The sequence below is a fragment of the Miscanthus floridulus genome, chromosome 1 (assembly GCF_019320115.1).
Source record: "Miscanthus floridulus cultivar M001 chromosome 1, ASM1932011v1, whole genome shotgun sequence".
Classification (NCBI taxonomy): domain Eukaryota; kingdom Viridiplantae; phylum Streptophyta; class Magnoliopsida; order Poales; family Poaceae; genus Miscanthus; species Miscanthus floridulus.
In genome coordinates, this window is record NC_089580.1 from 64,608,979 (window position 1) to 64,626,223 (window position 17,245).

General features: G+C 45.2%; 2 protein-coding genes across 2 annotated transcripts; both read left to right on the forward strand.

Moving 5' to 3' along the window:
- The first annotated feature begins 13,079 nt into the window (after positions 1-13,079).
- On the forward strand, positions 13,080-13,460 carry LOC136458023 (secreted RxLR effector protein 161-like). The gene has a single exon (XM_066458031.1). It carries the CDS (start codon positions 13,080-13,082, stop codon positions 13,458-13,460), a length of 381 nt encoding a protein of 126 aa, XP_066314128.1.
- Positions 13,461-14,698: 1,238 nt separating this feature from the next.
- Positions 14,699-15,163, forward strand: LOC136458034 (protein RMD5 homolog). The gene has a single exon (XM_066458038.1). It carries the CDS (start codon positions 14,699-14,701, stop codon positions 15,161-15,163), a length of 465 nt encoding a protein of 154 aa, XP_066314135.1.
- Positions 15,164-17,245: the final 2,082 nt, after the last annotated feature.

The window sequence follows — 17,245 nt, forward strand, 5'->3', positions numbered from 1 at the left end:
CAGGACATAGCAGATGGGGCACTACACCCTGTCACCGCCACAACCACCGAGTGTGACATAGGAAGCCACAACCGCACCTTGTCTTAACTTGACGACCGCCCCATGCTGACCGCCTATCTACACGTGGCTCAGGCCGAACCGGGATGCACGCAGCGTCGATCGGGGTCCTAGCCCTGACAGCCTGGAACCACGGACCTTTGTCCAACACCCCCAGCAAGCGCCTTTTCCGTTGCGCTTCAATGGGGGCCATGACAAAGGTAAGGCCAAGCGCCAGGGTCAAGACAAGGGCACCTCTGCGTAGAGGGGAAAAAAGAACAGAAAGGATCGCCGCCAACTGGCTAACTTCACGATTGTCGCTACGGCCAATCATGTGGGCATGCAGCCCCAGCAAGACCCTCTGGGCCACTTCCATGATCTCATGGAGAGCCCATGCACCAACCACGACTACCCCGTCAAGCACCTCTACAAGGACTGCCAGCTCCTCAAGCACCTGCTGAGGTAGGCTGGCAGGCCAAGGGAAGAAGAAGGCGAGGAAGCAGCAACCAAAGGAAGGGGCACAGCGGGCAAGGATCTAGATGACTGAAGTGATCCGACCGGAAGCCTACCGACTGAAGGACAACGACAATGATGCCCTCTCCGAGGACCTTAGAACAGCTATGTCGTTTCTTCTTTTCCTAAGTTTCAGTCTTACCTTTACTTAGCGAACGCTCCTATAAGAGCACCCCGACCCGAACACTTTTCGGCTTGAGGCGCTCGGGGGCTCCACTAGGGGGCTCTACTACCCCTCTGTTTTTGTTTTTTACTTTAAATACTCTTTTACTTTCATATGGAGAAACTCCTTCCTACCTGAACAAAAGGGCAGTTCATTCCTTTGTTTTACCTTAAGTAGCTTTGCTTTGAAACATTTCGACTGATTGCACCCCGCCTATTCCTACGGCTACGACCAGCCGAGCCTCGTGGGCCACACCCCGGGCTCGCAAAGTTGTAGCCTACGGAACAAACGGGCAGGTATGAGAAAGAAAGAAATTTAAAATAAAATTATGCTAAGGGAAAACTAAGGGACGAAAGGGAACAAGCTTCCCCAAATGGAGCAACTCCATCACAAAAACAAAAACCAACTACAGTCATTAAAACACACACGAACGTTTTACACAGGGGTCCCCCCATGAACTTAAACTTCTTATATTTACTAACTACTTATATTCATCAAGGTATTAAACCAGCCCGACAGCATCTGCTGACGGCGTGACCGATGAAGGCGCAGGCTACTTGCTCTCCGGCAGCACGACATTTGGCTCGATCAGGGCCGAGGCGACGTTCCCCCCTAAAAGCTCTAGTTTGGTTTTGGTGAATTGATGAAACCCTAAGTGCTAACCTAGTTTATCAAGTGATTATGAGATAGGTAGCACACTCCAAGTTGCAAAGCAAACAAAGATCATAGCATGATGATGATGATACCATGATGATGATCAAGTGCTTGGACTTGGAAAGAAGAAAGAGAAAAACAAAAAGCTCAAGGCAAAGGTATAAACCATAGAAGCTATTTTGTTTTGGTCATCAAGACACTTAGAGAGTGTGATCATATTTAGGATTGATAGCCGTACTATTAAGAGGGGTGGAACTCGTATCGGAATGCAGTTATCAAAGTGCCACTAGATGCTCAAACTCATTGCATATGCATTTAGGATCTAGTGGAGTGCTAACACCCTTGAAAATGTTTGTGAAAATATGCTAACACATGTGCACAAGGTGATACACTTGGTGGTTGGCACATTTAAGCAAGGGTGAAGAAGATAGAGTCGAAGAGGAGTTAGCCGCGCTGGTTACAGAGTGACCAGACGCGTCCGGTATGGTGACCGTACACGTCCGGTATTTGGCGACGAACTCCGCGACCAGACGCGTCCGGTTACCACATCGGACATGTCCAGTGTGAATCAGTAGACACAGTGTTCGGTAGGGTAGTCGATAGGACACTGGCAACGTCCGGTCCGGTATCACCAGACGCGTCCGGTCGAGCAAGGATGCTTACTGTACTCGACTGGACGTAGCGGCTCAGCGTCCGGTCATTTGTGTTTGAGCGTCCGGTTTGAGCGTCTGATCGTCGGTAGAATGGGCTGCAACGGTTATATTGGTTTGAACTAGACACATGGTAGTCTGGGAGCTACCGGACATGTCCGGTATGCCGACCGGACGTGTCCGGTATTCACGAACGGAGCGTCCGGTGCTGCGTCCGGTCGATTGGACCAGAGCATCCGGTCACCCCGCGTTATGCCCAGTGAAGGGGTATAACGGCTCTATTTCGTGGGGGCTTCTATTTAAGCCCCATGGCCGGTTGAAGCTTATGTTGTTTGGCCATTTTCATTGACATAGCAACCTTGTGATCCTAGCCAAAGCCCTCCCACTCATCTCCATCATTGATTCATCATCTTTGTGAGATTGGGAGTGAATCCAAGTGCATTGCTTGAGTGTTTGCATCTAGAGGCACTTGGTGTTCATGCTTTGCTGCGGATTTCGCTTGTTACTCTTGGTGGTTGCCGCCACCTAGATGGCTTGGAGCAGCAAGGATCGTTGAGTGGAGGGTGATGATTGTCTCCGGCTCCGATCATGGTGATTGTGAGGGGTTCTTGACCTTTCCCCGGCAGAGAGCCAAAAGGTACTCTAGTGGGTTGCTCATGGCTTGTGTGATCCTCATCTTGTGTTGGTTGTGCGGCACCCTATTGAGGGTTTGGCGTGTGAAGCTAATTAGCGCGTGAACCTCCAAGTGAGTGAATCGCCACAACGAGGACTAGCTTGCCGGCAAGTAAGTGAACCTCGGTAAAAATCATTGTGTTCATCATTGATTCCGAGGTGATTGGTCTTCATTGTTATTCATCCTTGTGATTGATTAGTTCTTTCATCTACATGGCGGTATAACCCTCTTGATCACTCTCTTTACTTTACCACAAACTAGTTGACAAGCTCTTTAGTGTAGCTAGTTGTGAGAGCTTGCTTGCTTGATTGGTGTGGCTCTTTAGTTAGCCTTTGAGAGCACACTAACATAGGGTAGTGTCATAGCTATTGTGTGAATCGACACTATCTAAACTAGAATTGTGGTAGGTGGCTTGCATTTTGAGTAGGCTAGCGCAACACTTGCTTCACCTCATAATTGTCTAACTATTTTATTAAGTGTTGTTGTAGAAATTTTATTAGGCTATTCACCCTCTCCCCCCTCTAGCCATTAGGACCTTTTAAGTGGTATCAGAGCCGAGGTCACCGTGATTTGAGGCTTAACAACCTTCATTGTAAAAATAGCTCAAATCAACAACACCAAGAAGCCACCTCAATTTGATGGCACAAATTATCCATATTGGAAGTCAAAGATGACCACACATATCAAGTCAATCAATAGAAGAGTGTGGAAGGTGGTAGAAACCAAAATTGAGATTGAAGATCCGGAGAATCCCACCGTGGTCAAAGAAGTGTTTCTCCAAAACAATGATATTGCTCTAAGTGCCATTTATGATGTAATTGATGAAAGAACATTTGAGCAAATCAAGAATATTGAGATGGCACATGAAGCTTGGAAGAAGTTGGAAGAATCATTTGAGAGCACTCAAGCCATAAAGGGTGCTAAGGCATACATCCTCAAAGAAAAGTTTGCAAGCTTCAAGATGAAGGAGGATGAGAGTGTGTCGAAGATGTTCCATAGGCTTCAAGTGCTTGTCAATGATCTCAAAGCACTTGGAGAAGAGGTGAAGGACAAGGACTTCTCCCATAAGTTCTTAAGGTGCTTACCTTCAAGATTTGGCACATTGGTCATCATTCTAGTAAGAAGCGGTTTGGACACCATGACACCAAACCAAGTATTGAGAGATATAATGACCGATGATACTTATAGAGATGATTATGAGAAGGAAGAAAAGAAGGAGAAGAAAGATGACAAGAAGGATGACAAGAAGAAGAGCATGGCATTCAAAGCCACATCATCAAAGGGCAAAGCTAAGCAAGAGACATCAAGTGAAGAAGATGAATCTTGGGATGATGATGATCATGAGAAGATGGCTCTCTTTGTCAAGGATTTGGCAAGTTCATGGTGAAGAAGGGCTATCGTGCTAGAAGGAAGAAGTCTTCATCCAAGAACAAATAAGGGTCAAGAAGGTGCTTCAAGTGTGGAAGCAAAGATCATCTTGTTGCTCAATGCCCATACAATAACGACAATGATGATGACAACAAGAAGAACAATAAGAAGGACAAGAAGGAAAAGAAAGAGAAGAAGGACAAGATGGCATTCAAGAAGAAGGGTGGTTCATATGTAGTCACTTGGGATAGTGATGCTTCCTCAAGTGATGATGATGATGATAGTGATGATAACAAGACCACCAAGAAGAAGGTTCTTGTAAGTATTGCTATCAATGAGAAGCCTTCTCTCTTTGAATCTTCATCATGCTTCATGGCTAAGGCCACTAAGGTACAATCTTGTGATGATAAAAGTGATGAAGAATATGATGATGATAATGAACCTGAAAATGAAAATGATAGTGATAATGATGAACCTACTAAGGATGAATTATTTGACATGCTAGAAGATGCTAAAGAACACTTTGACATTAAAAGAAGGGAACGCAAGAGCTTGAATAAGGAGGTAAAAGCCCTTAAGCAAGCCCTTGATGAGCTCAAAGCAACTCATGAGAAGCTAGAGGAAGCCCATGAGAAGCTTGGCAAGGCTCACAAAAAGCTTGAAAATGCTCATTCCACTTTGCTTAATGAACAAAATAAAAAGAAGCATGTTGAAACTTGTGATGTAGGTGTAATTTGTGATTTAATTGATACATCACTATCTATACCTATCATTGTTGCTCCCACTAACCCTTCTTGTAGTACTTCTACTTTCACCTCATCTAGTAGTGATGGTCTCACTTGTGATGCCTCACTAGTGGTTGAGAATGAGAACCTCAAGAAGGAGGTCAATAAGCTCACTCACACTTTGGCTAAGGCTTATGGTGCTGAGGACCGCTTGCTTATGTGCTTGGGTAGCCAAAGAGCTTCTCTCTATAAAGAGAGATTGGGCTATACCCCCAAGAAAGACAAGGCGGCCTTTGTTCCTCACAAGACTAGTTCTGTGAAGAACAATGGTCGGTTTTGCACTAGTTGCAAGCAAGTTGGTCATAAAGAGCAAGAGTGCAAAAACAAGAGCAAAAGTGCTAATGTATCCTCCCTTAAGCTTGATTCATGCTATATGCTTACTAAGGGTACAAATGGTGTGAAGGCTAAGTTTATTGGTAAACCATGGATAGGCTCAAAGAAGAAAGCTATTTGGGTACCAAAGAGCTTAGTGACTAACCTTCAAGGACCCAAGCAAGTTTGGGTACCTAAAAAGAATTGATCTTCTTTTGTAGGTCAATTACAAAGCCGGAGGAAGGCATTGGGTTCTTGATAGTGGGTGCACTTAACACATGACTGGTGATGCAAGAATGTTCAACTCAATCAACACCAATGACAATGATTGTTATGATAGTATCATATTTGGTGACAATGGCAAAGGCAAGGTTAAGGGGCTTGGTAAGATTGCAATATCCAATGACATGAGCATATCCAATGTATTGCTAGTAGAGAGCTTGAATTTTAATTTGCTATCCATGGCTCAATTGTGTGATCTTGGATTCAAATGCATATTTGGGGTAGATGATGTAGAAATCATAAGTGTAGATGGCTCTAATTTGATCTTCAAAGGCTTTAGATATGAGAATCTATACTTGGTTGATTTCAATGCTAGTGAAGCTAGATTATCTACATGCTTGTTCACTAAGTCTAGCATGGGTTGGTTATGGCATAGAAGGCTTGGTCATGTTGGAATGAAACAATTGAATAGATTGGTTAAGCATGACTTGGTTAGAGGCTTGAAAGATGTTGTGTTTGAGAAGGATAAATTTTGTAGCTCTTGTCAAGCTGGCAAACAAGTTGGAAACACCCATCCTAAGAAAAGCATGATGAGCACTAGTAAAGCATTTGAGTTATTGCATATAGACTTGTTTGGGCCAACACAATACACTAGCATTGGTGGTAACAAATATGGTTTTGTGATAGTAGATAACTACACTAGATACACATGGGTATTCTTTCTAGTAGACAAAAGTGATGTATTTGCAACATTCAAATCATTTGTCAAAGGCATTCACAATGAATTTGAAACAACCATCAAGAGAGTTAGAAGTGACAATGGTAGTGAGTTCAAGAACACTAGAATTGATGAGTTATGTGATGAATTTGGAATTAGACATCAATTCTCAGCCAAGTACACTCCACAATCAAATGGCCTTGTTGAGAGGAAGAATAGAATACTTATTGATATGGCAAGGTCTATGCTTAGTGAGTACAATGTGAGTCAATCTTTTTGGGCCGAAGCTATCAACATGACTTGCTATTGTAGCAACCGCCTCTATTGTCACCCATTGAAAGAGAAGACACCATATGAGCTCTTGAATGGTAGAAAGCGCAACATTACATATTTTTGGGTATTTGGTTACAAATGCTATATCTTGAAGAAAGGCACTAGATTAGGCAAGTTTGACGAGAAATGTGATGAAGAATTCCTACTTGGTTACTCCACTACAAGCAAAGCATATAGAGTATGGAATTTGGATAGTGGTACTCTTGAGGAAGTTCATGATGTTGAATTTGATGAAACCAAGGGTTCACAAGTAGAGAATGAGAACTTAGAAGATGTTAGAGGCATTCAACTTTCAAATGCCATGAAGAACATGGATGTTGGTGAATTGAGGCCTAGGCAAGTGAATGATGATGAAGATGATCAAGTGCAAGTGCTCTCTAACTCAAATGTGCAAAATGATACAAATCAAGTTAGTTCAAGTGGATCTCATGACAATGAACAAGATCAAGTGGCTAGTACATCATCTCAACCCAATGATCAAGCAAGTGCAAGCAATCAAGTTCCAATCCTCCAACCAACCAATATTACAAGAGATCATCCATTGGACACTATAATTGGTGATATTTCAAGAGGTGTACAAACAAGATCAAGATTGGCATCATTTTGTGAACACTTCTCATTTGTGTCATCCATTGAACCAAAAAAGATAGATGAAGCATTAAAGGATGTTGATTGGGTAAATGCTATGCATGAAGAATTGAATAACTTCACAAGAAATCAAGTATGGGAATTAGTAGAAAGACCAAAGGGACACAATGTGATTGGAACCAAATGGGTCTTTAGAAACAAGCAAGATCAAGATGGGATAGTAGTAAGGAACAAAGTAAGATTGGTAGCACAAGGCTATACTCAAGTTGAAGGTCTTGACTTTGAAGAAACATATACGCCGGTTGCTAGATTGGAAGCAATTAGAATCTTGCTAGCCTATGCTTGTGCCCACAACATCAAGCTCTATCAAATGGATGTTAAGAGTGCATTTCTCAATGGCTACATCAATGAAGAAGTATATATTGAGCAACCTCCTAGTTTTGAAGATGATAAGAAGCCCAACCATGCGTACAAGTTGAAGAAGGCATTGTATGGCTTGATGCAAGCACCTAGAGCATGGTATGAGAGATTGAGGGATTTCCTACTCTCTAAAGGGTTCACAATGGGTAAAGTTGACACCACTCTTTTCATCAAGAAGATTGGAAAAGATCTATTTGTATTGCAAATCTATATTGATGACATCATATTTGGATCAACAAATCAAGATTTTTGTGATGAGTTTGGAAAGATGATGGCTAATGAGTTTGAGATATCCATAATTGGAGAGTTAAGTTACTTCCTTGGTCTTCAAATCAAGCAATTGAAGAATGGAACATTTGTGAGTCAAGGCAAGTACATCAAGGACATGATCAAGAAGTTTAGCATGATTGATAGCAAAGTCATTAGCACACCAATGGGAACAAATGGCAACTTGGATAGTAATGCAAGTGGCAATATGGTGGATCAAAAATTGTATCAGTCTATGATTGGAAGCCTACTCTATGTGACCGCATCAAGGCCGGATGTCATGTTTAGTATATGTATGTGTGCAAGATTTCAAGCCTCGCCAAGAGAAAGTCATTTGAAAGCTACAAAGAGAATATTGAGGTACTTAAAGCATACACCAAATGTTGGTTTGTGGTATCCCAAAGGAGCAAAGTTTGAGCTAGTTGGTTACTCTGACTCGGATTATGTGGGATGCAAGGTTGAAAGGAAGAGCACCTTGGGCACATGTCAATTGTTGGGAAGATCACTTGTTTCATGTTCATCAAAGAAGTAAAATAGTGTTGCATTATCAACCGCCGAAGCCGAATACATATCCGCTGGTAGTTATTGTACACAAATACTTTGGATGAAGGCCACCTTGAGTGACTTTGGAATCAAGTTCAAGAAAGTGCCATTGCTATGTGACAATGAGAGTGCAATCAAGCTAACCAACAATCCGGTTCAACATGCAAGAACAAAGCACATTGATGTCCGCCACCATTTCATAAGAGATCACCAACAAAAAGGGGACATTTGCATTGAGAGTGTAGGCACCGAAGATCAACTTGCCGACATATTCACCAAGCCATTGGATGAGAAAGGGTTTTACAAGCTAGGGAATGAGTTGAACATATTGGATTTCTCAAATACGTGTTGATGCACCCCCATTTACATGACATGCCTCTCCGTCGAGCAATCCAAGGTAAAAGTTGATTGGCATGACATACATCTTTGCTAAGGATATGATTAGTGCATCTAGTCACATTTTCAATTTTATTAGGACCTTTCAAGTGGTTCTATTTTATTAGGCTCATTCATGAAAATCAAATAATTTTGATGTCTATATGGTATCACTATTGCTTCTATGCTTGACTTGATCTAGTGATAGCATATGACATGTTTATGGGCTTGTAAACCTAGTGTTTGATCTAGAAAATGAGCTCTAAGTGTTTAACTCAACATGGTACAAGATAACCCTTATTTGGAGGTGTGAAGAAGCTTGTCCTTGGATCAAACCGAGTTAAATATCTATGGCAAATGATCTAGATTGGACCAAATTTGGGAAAATGATCCTCACCCCATGGATTGACATTGATAATCTCGACCCTACAAGTAATACTATCTATATTTAGAACCTTTGTGGTCATTGATGACAAAGGGGGAGAGAAACAAAGATAGTAGTAGAAATAGTGAAAAAGGAGGAGAAATATCATAAAGGGAGAGAAACATAAAGATATACTTGATATATGACATAGGGGGAGAAAAGTGAAAAAGGAAAGGGATCAATTTAAAATTTTGAGCACACAAGTAGGGGGAGCAAGCTCATGAACTTGTTTGGTGCATTTGAATGTGCATTTCATATGTTTGCTTGCATGGCATAAGTTCTAAATTTAAAATATCCATGCTTGTGTGATGTATGCTAGTTGTTAGATTGAATGATGAAATGAAATCACTAGATAACTTTCATTTCCAAATATTTCTAAGTGGTATTGAGCTAACCATGGTGCTAAGGATGGTATATTGGTGCACTCCGATTGGTATCATGCTTCAAAGGTCCATCTTTTATACCTTAGCATCATGTGGTAGACATTGACTCCTATATTTCCTATCTAAGCATATGTGCAAGCTACAATCTAAACTCTTAGCACATATGTAGGGGGAGCAATTGCTACCATTTGGGGTTCATGAAACTTGTCAATATCCTTTTACACATGGTAAGTATGCTTGGGCAAGCAACACGGATTCAATTGAATTTCAATTTATATCTTTGTATAAGGGTTGTCATCAATTACCAAAAAGGGGGAGATTAAAAGCTCTAGTTTGGTTTTGGTGAATTGATGAAACCCTAAGTGCTAACCTAGTTTATCAAGTGATCATGAGATAGGTAGCACACTCCAAGTTGCGAAGCAAACAAAGATCATAGCATGATGATGATGATACCATGATGATGATCAAGTGCTTGGACTTGGAAAGAAGAAAGAGAAAAACAAAAAGCTCAAGGCAAAGGTATAAACCATAGGAGCTATTTTGTTTTGGTGATCAAGACACTTAGAGAGTGTGATCACATTTAGGATTGATAGCCGTACTATTAAGAGGGGTGGAATTCGTATTGGAATGCGGTTATCAAAGTGCCACTAGATGCTCTAACTCATTGCATATGCATTTAGGATCTAGTGGAGTGCTAACACCCTTGAAAATATTTGTGAAAATATGCTAACACATGTGCACAAGGTGATACACTTGGTGGTTGGAACATTTGAGCAAGGGTGAAGAAGATAGAGTCGAAGAGGAGTTAGCCACGCTGGTTACAGAGTGACCGGACGCGTCCGGTATGGTGACCGGACACGTCCGGTATTTCGCGACGAACTCCGCGACCGGATGCGTCCGGTCACCACACCGGACACGTCCGGTGTGAATTAGCAGACACAGTGTTCGGCAGGGCAGTCGATCGAATGCTGACAGCGTTCGGTCTGGTATCACCGGACATGTCCGATTGAGCAAGGATGCTTACTGTACTCGACCGGACACAGCAGCTCAGCGTCCGGTCATTTGTGTTTGAGCGTCCGGTCGTCGGCAGAATGGGCTGCAACGGTTATATTGGTTTGAAGTGGACACATGGCAGTCTAGGAGCTACCGGACACGTCCGGTATGCCGACCAGACGCGTCCAGTATTCACGAACGGAGCATCTGGTGCTGCATCCGGTCAATTGGACCAGAGCGTCCGGTCACCCCGCGTTATGCCCAGTGAAGGGGTATAATGGCTCTATTTCATGGGGGCTTCTATTTAAGCCCCATGGCCGGTTGAAGCTTATGTTGTTTGGCTATTTTCATTGACATAGCAACCTTGAGAGCCTAGCCAAAGCCCTCCCACTCATCTCCATCATTGATTCATCATCTTTGTGAGATTAGGAGTGAATCCAAGTGCATTGCTTGAGTGTTTGCATCTAGAGGCACTTGGTGTTTGTGTTTTGCTGCGGATTTCGCTTGTTACTCTTGGTGGTTGCCGCCACCTAGATGGCTTGGAGCAGCAAGGATCATTGAGTGGAGGGTGGTGATTGTCTCCGGCTCCGATCGTGGTGATTGTGAGGGGTTCTTGACCTTTCCCCGGCGGAGAGCCAAAAGGTACTCTAGTGGATTGCTCGTGGCTTGTGTGATCCTCTAGTGTGGGCCGGTGTACTCTAGTGCCCCTAGACCTTATTCACGGTGACTTGTGCGGGCCGGTGACACCAACGATGCCAGGAGGGCGCCGCTACTTCTTGCTGATGGTGGACGATGCCACCCGCTTCATGTGGGCGGTGCTTCTGTCGACCAAGGATGCTGCTGTGGATGCCGTGAAGCGGGTGAAGGCTGAAGCAGAGAAGGAGACCGGCCGTGAGCTCAAGGTGCTGTGGACCGACAATGGAGGAGAGTTCACTGTCGGCGAGCTGGCGCAGTACTTCGCCGCCGAAGGAGTCAAGCGGCACTACTCTACACCACACTCACCGTAGCAGAACGGTGTGGTGGAGCAGCGCAATTAGACGGTCGTGGCGACCGCACGCGCGCTCCTGAAGCAGAGGTCCATGCCAGCCAAATTCTGGGGGGAGGCAGTGATGACGGCGGTGCATCTACTCAACCGCGCGCCGACGAGAAGCTTGCAAGGCAAGACCCCCTATGAGGCCTAGCACGGACGAGCGCCGACGGTGAGCTATCTGCACACTTTCGGCTGCGTTGCCTACACAAGGGAGCTCGGGCAGCTGTGCAAGCTCGACGACCGCGGCAAGGCTAGGGTCTTCATCGGCTACGCCGAGGGCACCAAGGCCTACTAGGTCCTCGATCCGACGACAGACACGTCAAGGTGAGCCACGACGTGGTGTTTGATGAAGGGCGCGGCTGGGATTGGTCCAATTCGGCCGCCGGGACATCTGCTTCCGCCTCCAGCGACTTCGACATCGAGTTCTGGGGGGTCAACGTAGACGGAGCTCCACCGCGCACGCCATCACCAGCTCTAGGGGAGCACGATTCACCGGCCTCCTCTGCCTCACCAGCAGCAGAGACCGAGCAGGCAGACCCAGTTGAGTTCGCATCACCGCTCGAGGACGACGACGATCGCCTTGATGCTTCCTTCGATGGTGAGCAGCTGTAGTACCGTACCATGCCCAACATCATCGGGGACGCGCCCACACCGCCACCGGCTTCACGTCTCTTCACCGAGCTTCACCTCACGCACGCTGGCGAGCCGGCCAACTTCACGGAGGCTGAAGGCGATCCTACCTGGCAGGCCGCCATGGAGCAGGAGATCAAGGCGGTTGAGCAGAACCACACGTGGGAGCTTGTGGAGCTTCCTCCCGGTCACCGACCCATCAAGAAGGACGAGCGGGGCATGGTGACCAAGTACAAGGTGCGCTTGGTGGCGTGGGGTTTCGTCCAGCAGGAAGGGATCGACTTCGACGACGCATTTGCTCCCGTGGCGCGCATGGAATCCGTCCGAGTCCTCCTCGCGCTAGCGGCCCAAGAAGGATGGCGCGTCCACCACATGGATGTCAAATCAGCCTTTCTCAATGATGACCTCAAGGAGGAGGTGTACGTGAAGCAGTCGCCTGGCTTCACCGTCGACGGGAAGGAGAAGATGGTGTACCGTCTGCGCAAGGCTTTGTATGGCCTACGGCAGGCTCCACGAGCTTGGAACGCCAAGCTGGACGCCACCCTCAAGAAGATGGGTTTTCAGCAAAGCGACCATGAAGCTACGATGTACAGGCGAGGAACAGGGGAGGAGCTACTGCTGATCGGCGTCTACGTTGATGACTTGATCATCACCGATGCCAGCACTCAAGCCATAGAAGGTTTCAAGGCTCAGATGAAGAAGTTTTTCGACATGAGCGACCTCGGCCTCCTGTCCTTCTACCTGGGGGTCGAAGTACACCAAGATTCAGCTGGGATAACTCTAAGGCAAACCCATTATGCCAAGAGGATCCTTGAGCTAGGAGGTATGGATGCCTGCAACCCTGCCCATACACCAATGGAGGAGCGGCTGAGGTTGAGCAGGTAGAGCACGGCTGCAAAAGTTGATCCTACCCAATACAGAAGATTGGTGGGCAGCCTGCGTTACTTGGTCCACACAAGACCTGACTTAGCCTTCTCAGTAGGCTTTGTCAGTCGATTCATGGAGAGGCCGACTGCAGAGCACCAAGCTGCCATCAAGCGCATCCTGAGATATGTGGCTGGTACTCTGGAGTTTGGCCTTCACAACACTAAGGCTCCAGGGAGAGCAAGGATTGTTGGGTACTGCGACAGTGACTTGGCTAGGGACATTGACGCCAGCAAGAGCACTAGTGGCACTCTGTTCTTTCTGGGAAGCAACCTTGTGTGCTGGCAGTCAGTGAAGCAGAAGGTGGTGGCTCTATCTAGTTGTGAAGCTGAGTACATTGCCACTACCACAGCTGCAACACAAGCTATTTGGCTATCCAGGCTGCTGGCAGACCTCCTTGAAAGGAATGTGGAAGTGGTCGAACTGAAAGTTGATAGCAAGTTGCACTTGCTCTAGCCAAGAATCCAGTCTTTCATGAGCACAGTAAGTACATCAGAATCAAGTATCACTTTATCAGAAACTGCTTGGAAGATGGAAGTATCAGGGCTGATCACATATCCACCACTGATCAGCTGGCTGACATTCTAACCAAGTCTCTTGGAAGATCAAAATTTGAAGAGATGAGGGGAAGAATTGGGCTCAAGCACATCACTTCCAAGGACCACAAGGCTAAAGGGGAGAATTATTAGTAGTTAGCCTAGTGTCCTTGTTTTTCCAGTTACCTACTATAGCTATTTACTATTCACTATCATGTATTTTTCTATTTACTTGGCAACTAAGTTGATCATGGTGCCTTGGCAACCAAGTAGGAATCATAGCATCTGCTTTATGCAGTTAGAATATGCTAAGGAGTAGGTACACCACTTGCTTATATATGCAGTGGTTAGCAGCTTTTGTATCAAGTTGTTATTGCAATTCAATACAATCCAAGCGGCCTGCTGGCCAAGCTGCCTTCTGGCAGCCCTAATTCGCCAACATGCTGAACCTGGACACATTCATGCACGCACAAGATTATTGCTAACAGTATTGTCTGGGCCAGCCCCATCTCTTCTCCTTCCCCCTTCTCTTTTTACTACTACAGCAACAAAGCCATTCAGTCCCAAGCAAGCCATTTCACTTTTCTCCTTTTCATTTTCCTTCTCCTTTCTCTTCCTCCTCCCTCTCCCTCTGCTTCTGTTTTGCTGTTTCTTATGATGTGTATGGTGTCATGTAGGCATTTGTTACCATTTCTTGCCCTGCCAACCTTACAACAACAACAAAGCCTTTAAGCCCTGCCAACCTTAAAACCATTGGAATATTCATGTAGGCACTCATGGACACATTCATTGCTTTGTTACCTGTCTAGTAGCTCTGAAATATTATTCATGAAAACATATTAGTTCCTGCATATACTTATCTGCTGTTTAAATTGCAGACAATATACTTGTATGCTATCCTATCTGCTGACATATTTATAGATAGACTCGAGGTCAGTCATGCATTGGGCTGGCCTCCATGTGCATTTTGATCCTTTTCAAGTATCATCTGTAATTCTTAAAGGTTGAACCTATGCTATGATTTTTTATTTCAGAAGTATAGTGATCTATTAGCAGTTTGATTTCATGTGATGCATCTTTTCTAATGTTCTTGATAGTGAGTTTCTCAATGAAATAATTGGTTACATGATGTTTTTGGTCATATCCAGGTAGCTGCTAATGGAGATCGACAGCCTCAGAGAAGGATTTGATCGAGTTGCTGAGAAACGTTCACTATCTTCTGCTAAAGCTCTGGAAGCTGTTGATCAAATAGTGAATGAAGTTGAGCTAGCTATTGTGAAGCTGCAGATGATGAAGAATACAGATTCTACTGGAAATGTTGACCACCCATCCATCCTTGCAGAACTGAAAGCTAAGCTGAATGAAATGGCACCACGAAACCAACTTGAAGGCAGCCAAAAGGAGCTCAATGCTGCCCTGAGCAAATATCTCAAGCTCCTTGAGAAGTCTTTCAATCCAGATATATCTAAGGCATACAGAAGTGTGGATTTTGAGGTCCATACAGTAAACAATATCATAACGAATCATTTCTACCGCCAAGGCCTCTTTGATCTTGGTGACATGTTCGTGCATGAGTGTGGGGAATTAGGTGGAGCTTCCTTGAAGCTGCCATTTCAGGCTTGAAGCCATGAAAGCGAGAAACCTGGAGCCTGCCCTCAGTTGGGCTGGCAAAAACCATGAGCAGCTGTTGCAGAATGGGTCTATGCTGGAGTTCAAGCTTTATCAGCTTCAGTGGGGCGTGGGGCGTCGCATTGCATTTCTAGATGTGCTAATCTTGTTTTGCTGCGCAAAACTGCAAACCTGTTGGTACATGCTTCCCCTCCTGTTCCCTGTTGCACCAGTCCAATAACTTATGTGTTCTCTGTAATATAAACATATACGTCCGGATAGAACATGTATTCGTCTGTATTACTGATCTGTACAGTTGCATCTTCCAGTGTGTTGCTTAAGTCTCTTTTGGAGATTCACGAGAGGAATGTTTGGGACTATCTCATCTCATGGTGCTACAACCATGTAGGTTGTCGACTGGGTGAGTTGATGTAAAGTGGGACTGTGGAGCGCTTCTGGTACCACAGTACCATGTTATGCCAATTGATAGAAACTGTATTTTTTATTTGTAGCCTGTTTGGTTCTCTTCTCTGGATAGCCCGCATTGCATTTAGGCCAAATCTCTTTCCAAAAAAGCAATCCATAACTTCCTCGTATAAAGTTGGATTAAGATCATTAACAAAGGCGGTCATATATGTCTGTTGTCGGCCTCTAAAAATCTTTGCTCTAGTAGTGTGGTCTTTTATGGAGTTGCTTGTGGGTAGTGCTAGCGCATGGTCATCCGTGCTCGGACCAGCACATCCCCGCTCGAGCCTGCATTTTGCGCGCCCATGCAGGGCCCGCGCCACCCGGATAACGCCCTGCGTCGCTAGACCGCGTGCAGAGACCACTCACGCCCTCTTCCCTTCTCATGCGCATTGCAACATATGCAACACCCAACCTACTTTTACAACATTCAGATAAAACACTTGCAACGTTTATTCGGAACAGCTAAAACACTTGCAACATACGTTTGAAACACTTGCAAAACACAAAAAAAAACTTGAAAACACATGTGTAGCCATTGCAAATATATACAAACATCAAGATAAAACACTTGCAACATACGTATAAAAACACCTAAGACACTTGCATATATATGCAACATCCCGATCTAGTTTTGCAACATCCAAATAAAACACTTGCAACATACGTCTGAAATAGATGAAACATTTGGAACATACATTTGAAACATACGTGAATAGTCCATTGCAGCATATGCAACATCACAATCTACTTTTGCAACATCCTTATGAAACACTTGCAACATATCTCTAAAACATCTGAAACATTTGAAATGTACGCTTACAACATGCATCGTATTTCGGTGCAGCCTCCTTTGCCATCTGCATCGGAGCGCCGCAGCCGTAGCAGGAGGCGAAGTCGAAGGGATTCTGCGCCAAGGCCCGATGCTTCTCCTTGCGCAGCGGCCTCAGTGGCTAGCTAGCGACCGAGGGAGTGGTCGCCACACGTGGGCGCGGCGATGCCCACGTCCTCAAGCGAAGCGGGCCGTAGAGCAGAAGCAGCGGCAGGAAGTAGCGGGCGGCATGGTGGAGCATGAGAAGGAGTGGCGTGGGGTGACCGTCGATAGCGGAGCGGGCCGCAGAGCAGGAGCAGCGGGGCGACCAACGACCCAGGAGCAGGCGGGGGTGACCATCGACGCGCGGAGCAGAGCGGAGCATGTCTCTCATCCCTTTCTCCTTTCCTTATTCAACCGACGCAACGGAAGAGACATACGAGGATATACCGTAATAAAAAACGAGTAGGCGCAGAGGTTTATTGGGCTAGTACGCAGGCCCACGAATGGGTATCCGGACACCGTGCTTGTAGCATTTCTGCTTGTGAGATAAGATGACGCAAGAGTTCTGTAGGGAGGACGACGAGATGTTGAAAATTCAACGTAGATTTGTCGTAGTTTCTTCGTATCATGGTTAAAGGCTTTCCATGTGCAGGGTTGCATGCTCTCTTGCTCAGCAGCAGAGCAGCCAAGGGTTTCATGATCTGCCTCTGCCGATAGACCCATTGGATAAGATGATAACATGTGATTCTGAAACAAAATGGTCACCACGTGATTCTGAAACAAAATGGTCAGCAAGCGAGGGATCGGAAGAGATTTCT

Excerpts from the sequence above, each read along its gene's own strand:
- LOC136458034 (XM_066458038.1), top strand. The coding sequence starts at position 14,699 with ATGGAGATCGACAGCCTCAGAGAAGGATTTGATCGAGTTGCTGAGAAA.
- LOC136458023 (XM_066458031.1), top strand. The coding sequence starts at position 13,080 with ATGGAGAGGCCGACTGCAGAGCACCAAGCTGCCATCAAGCGCATCCTG.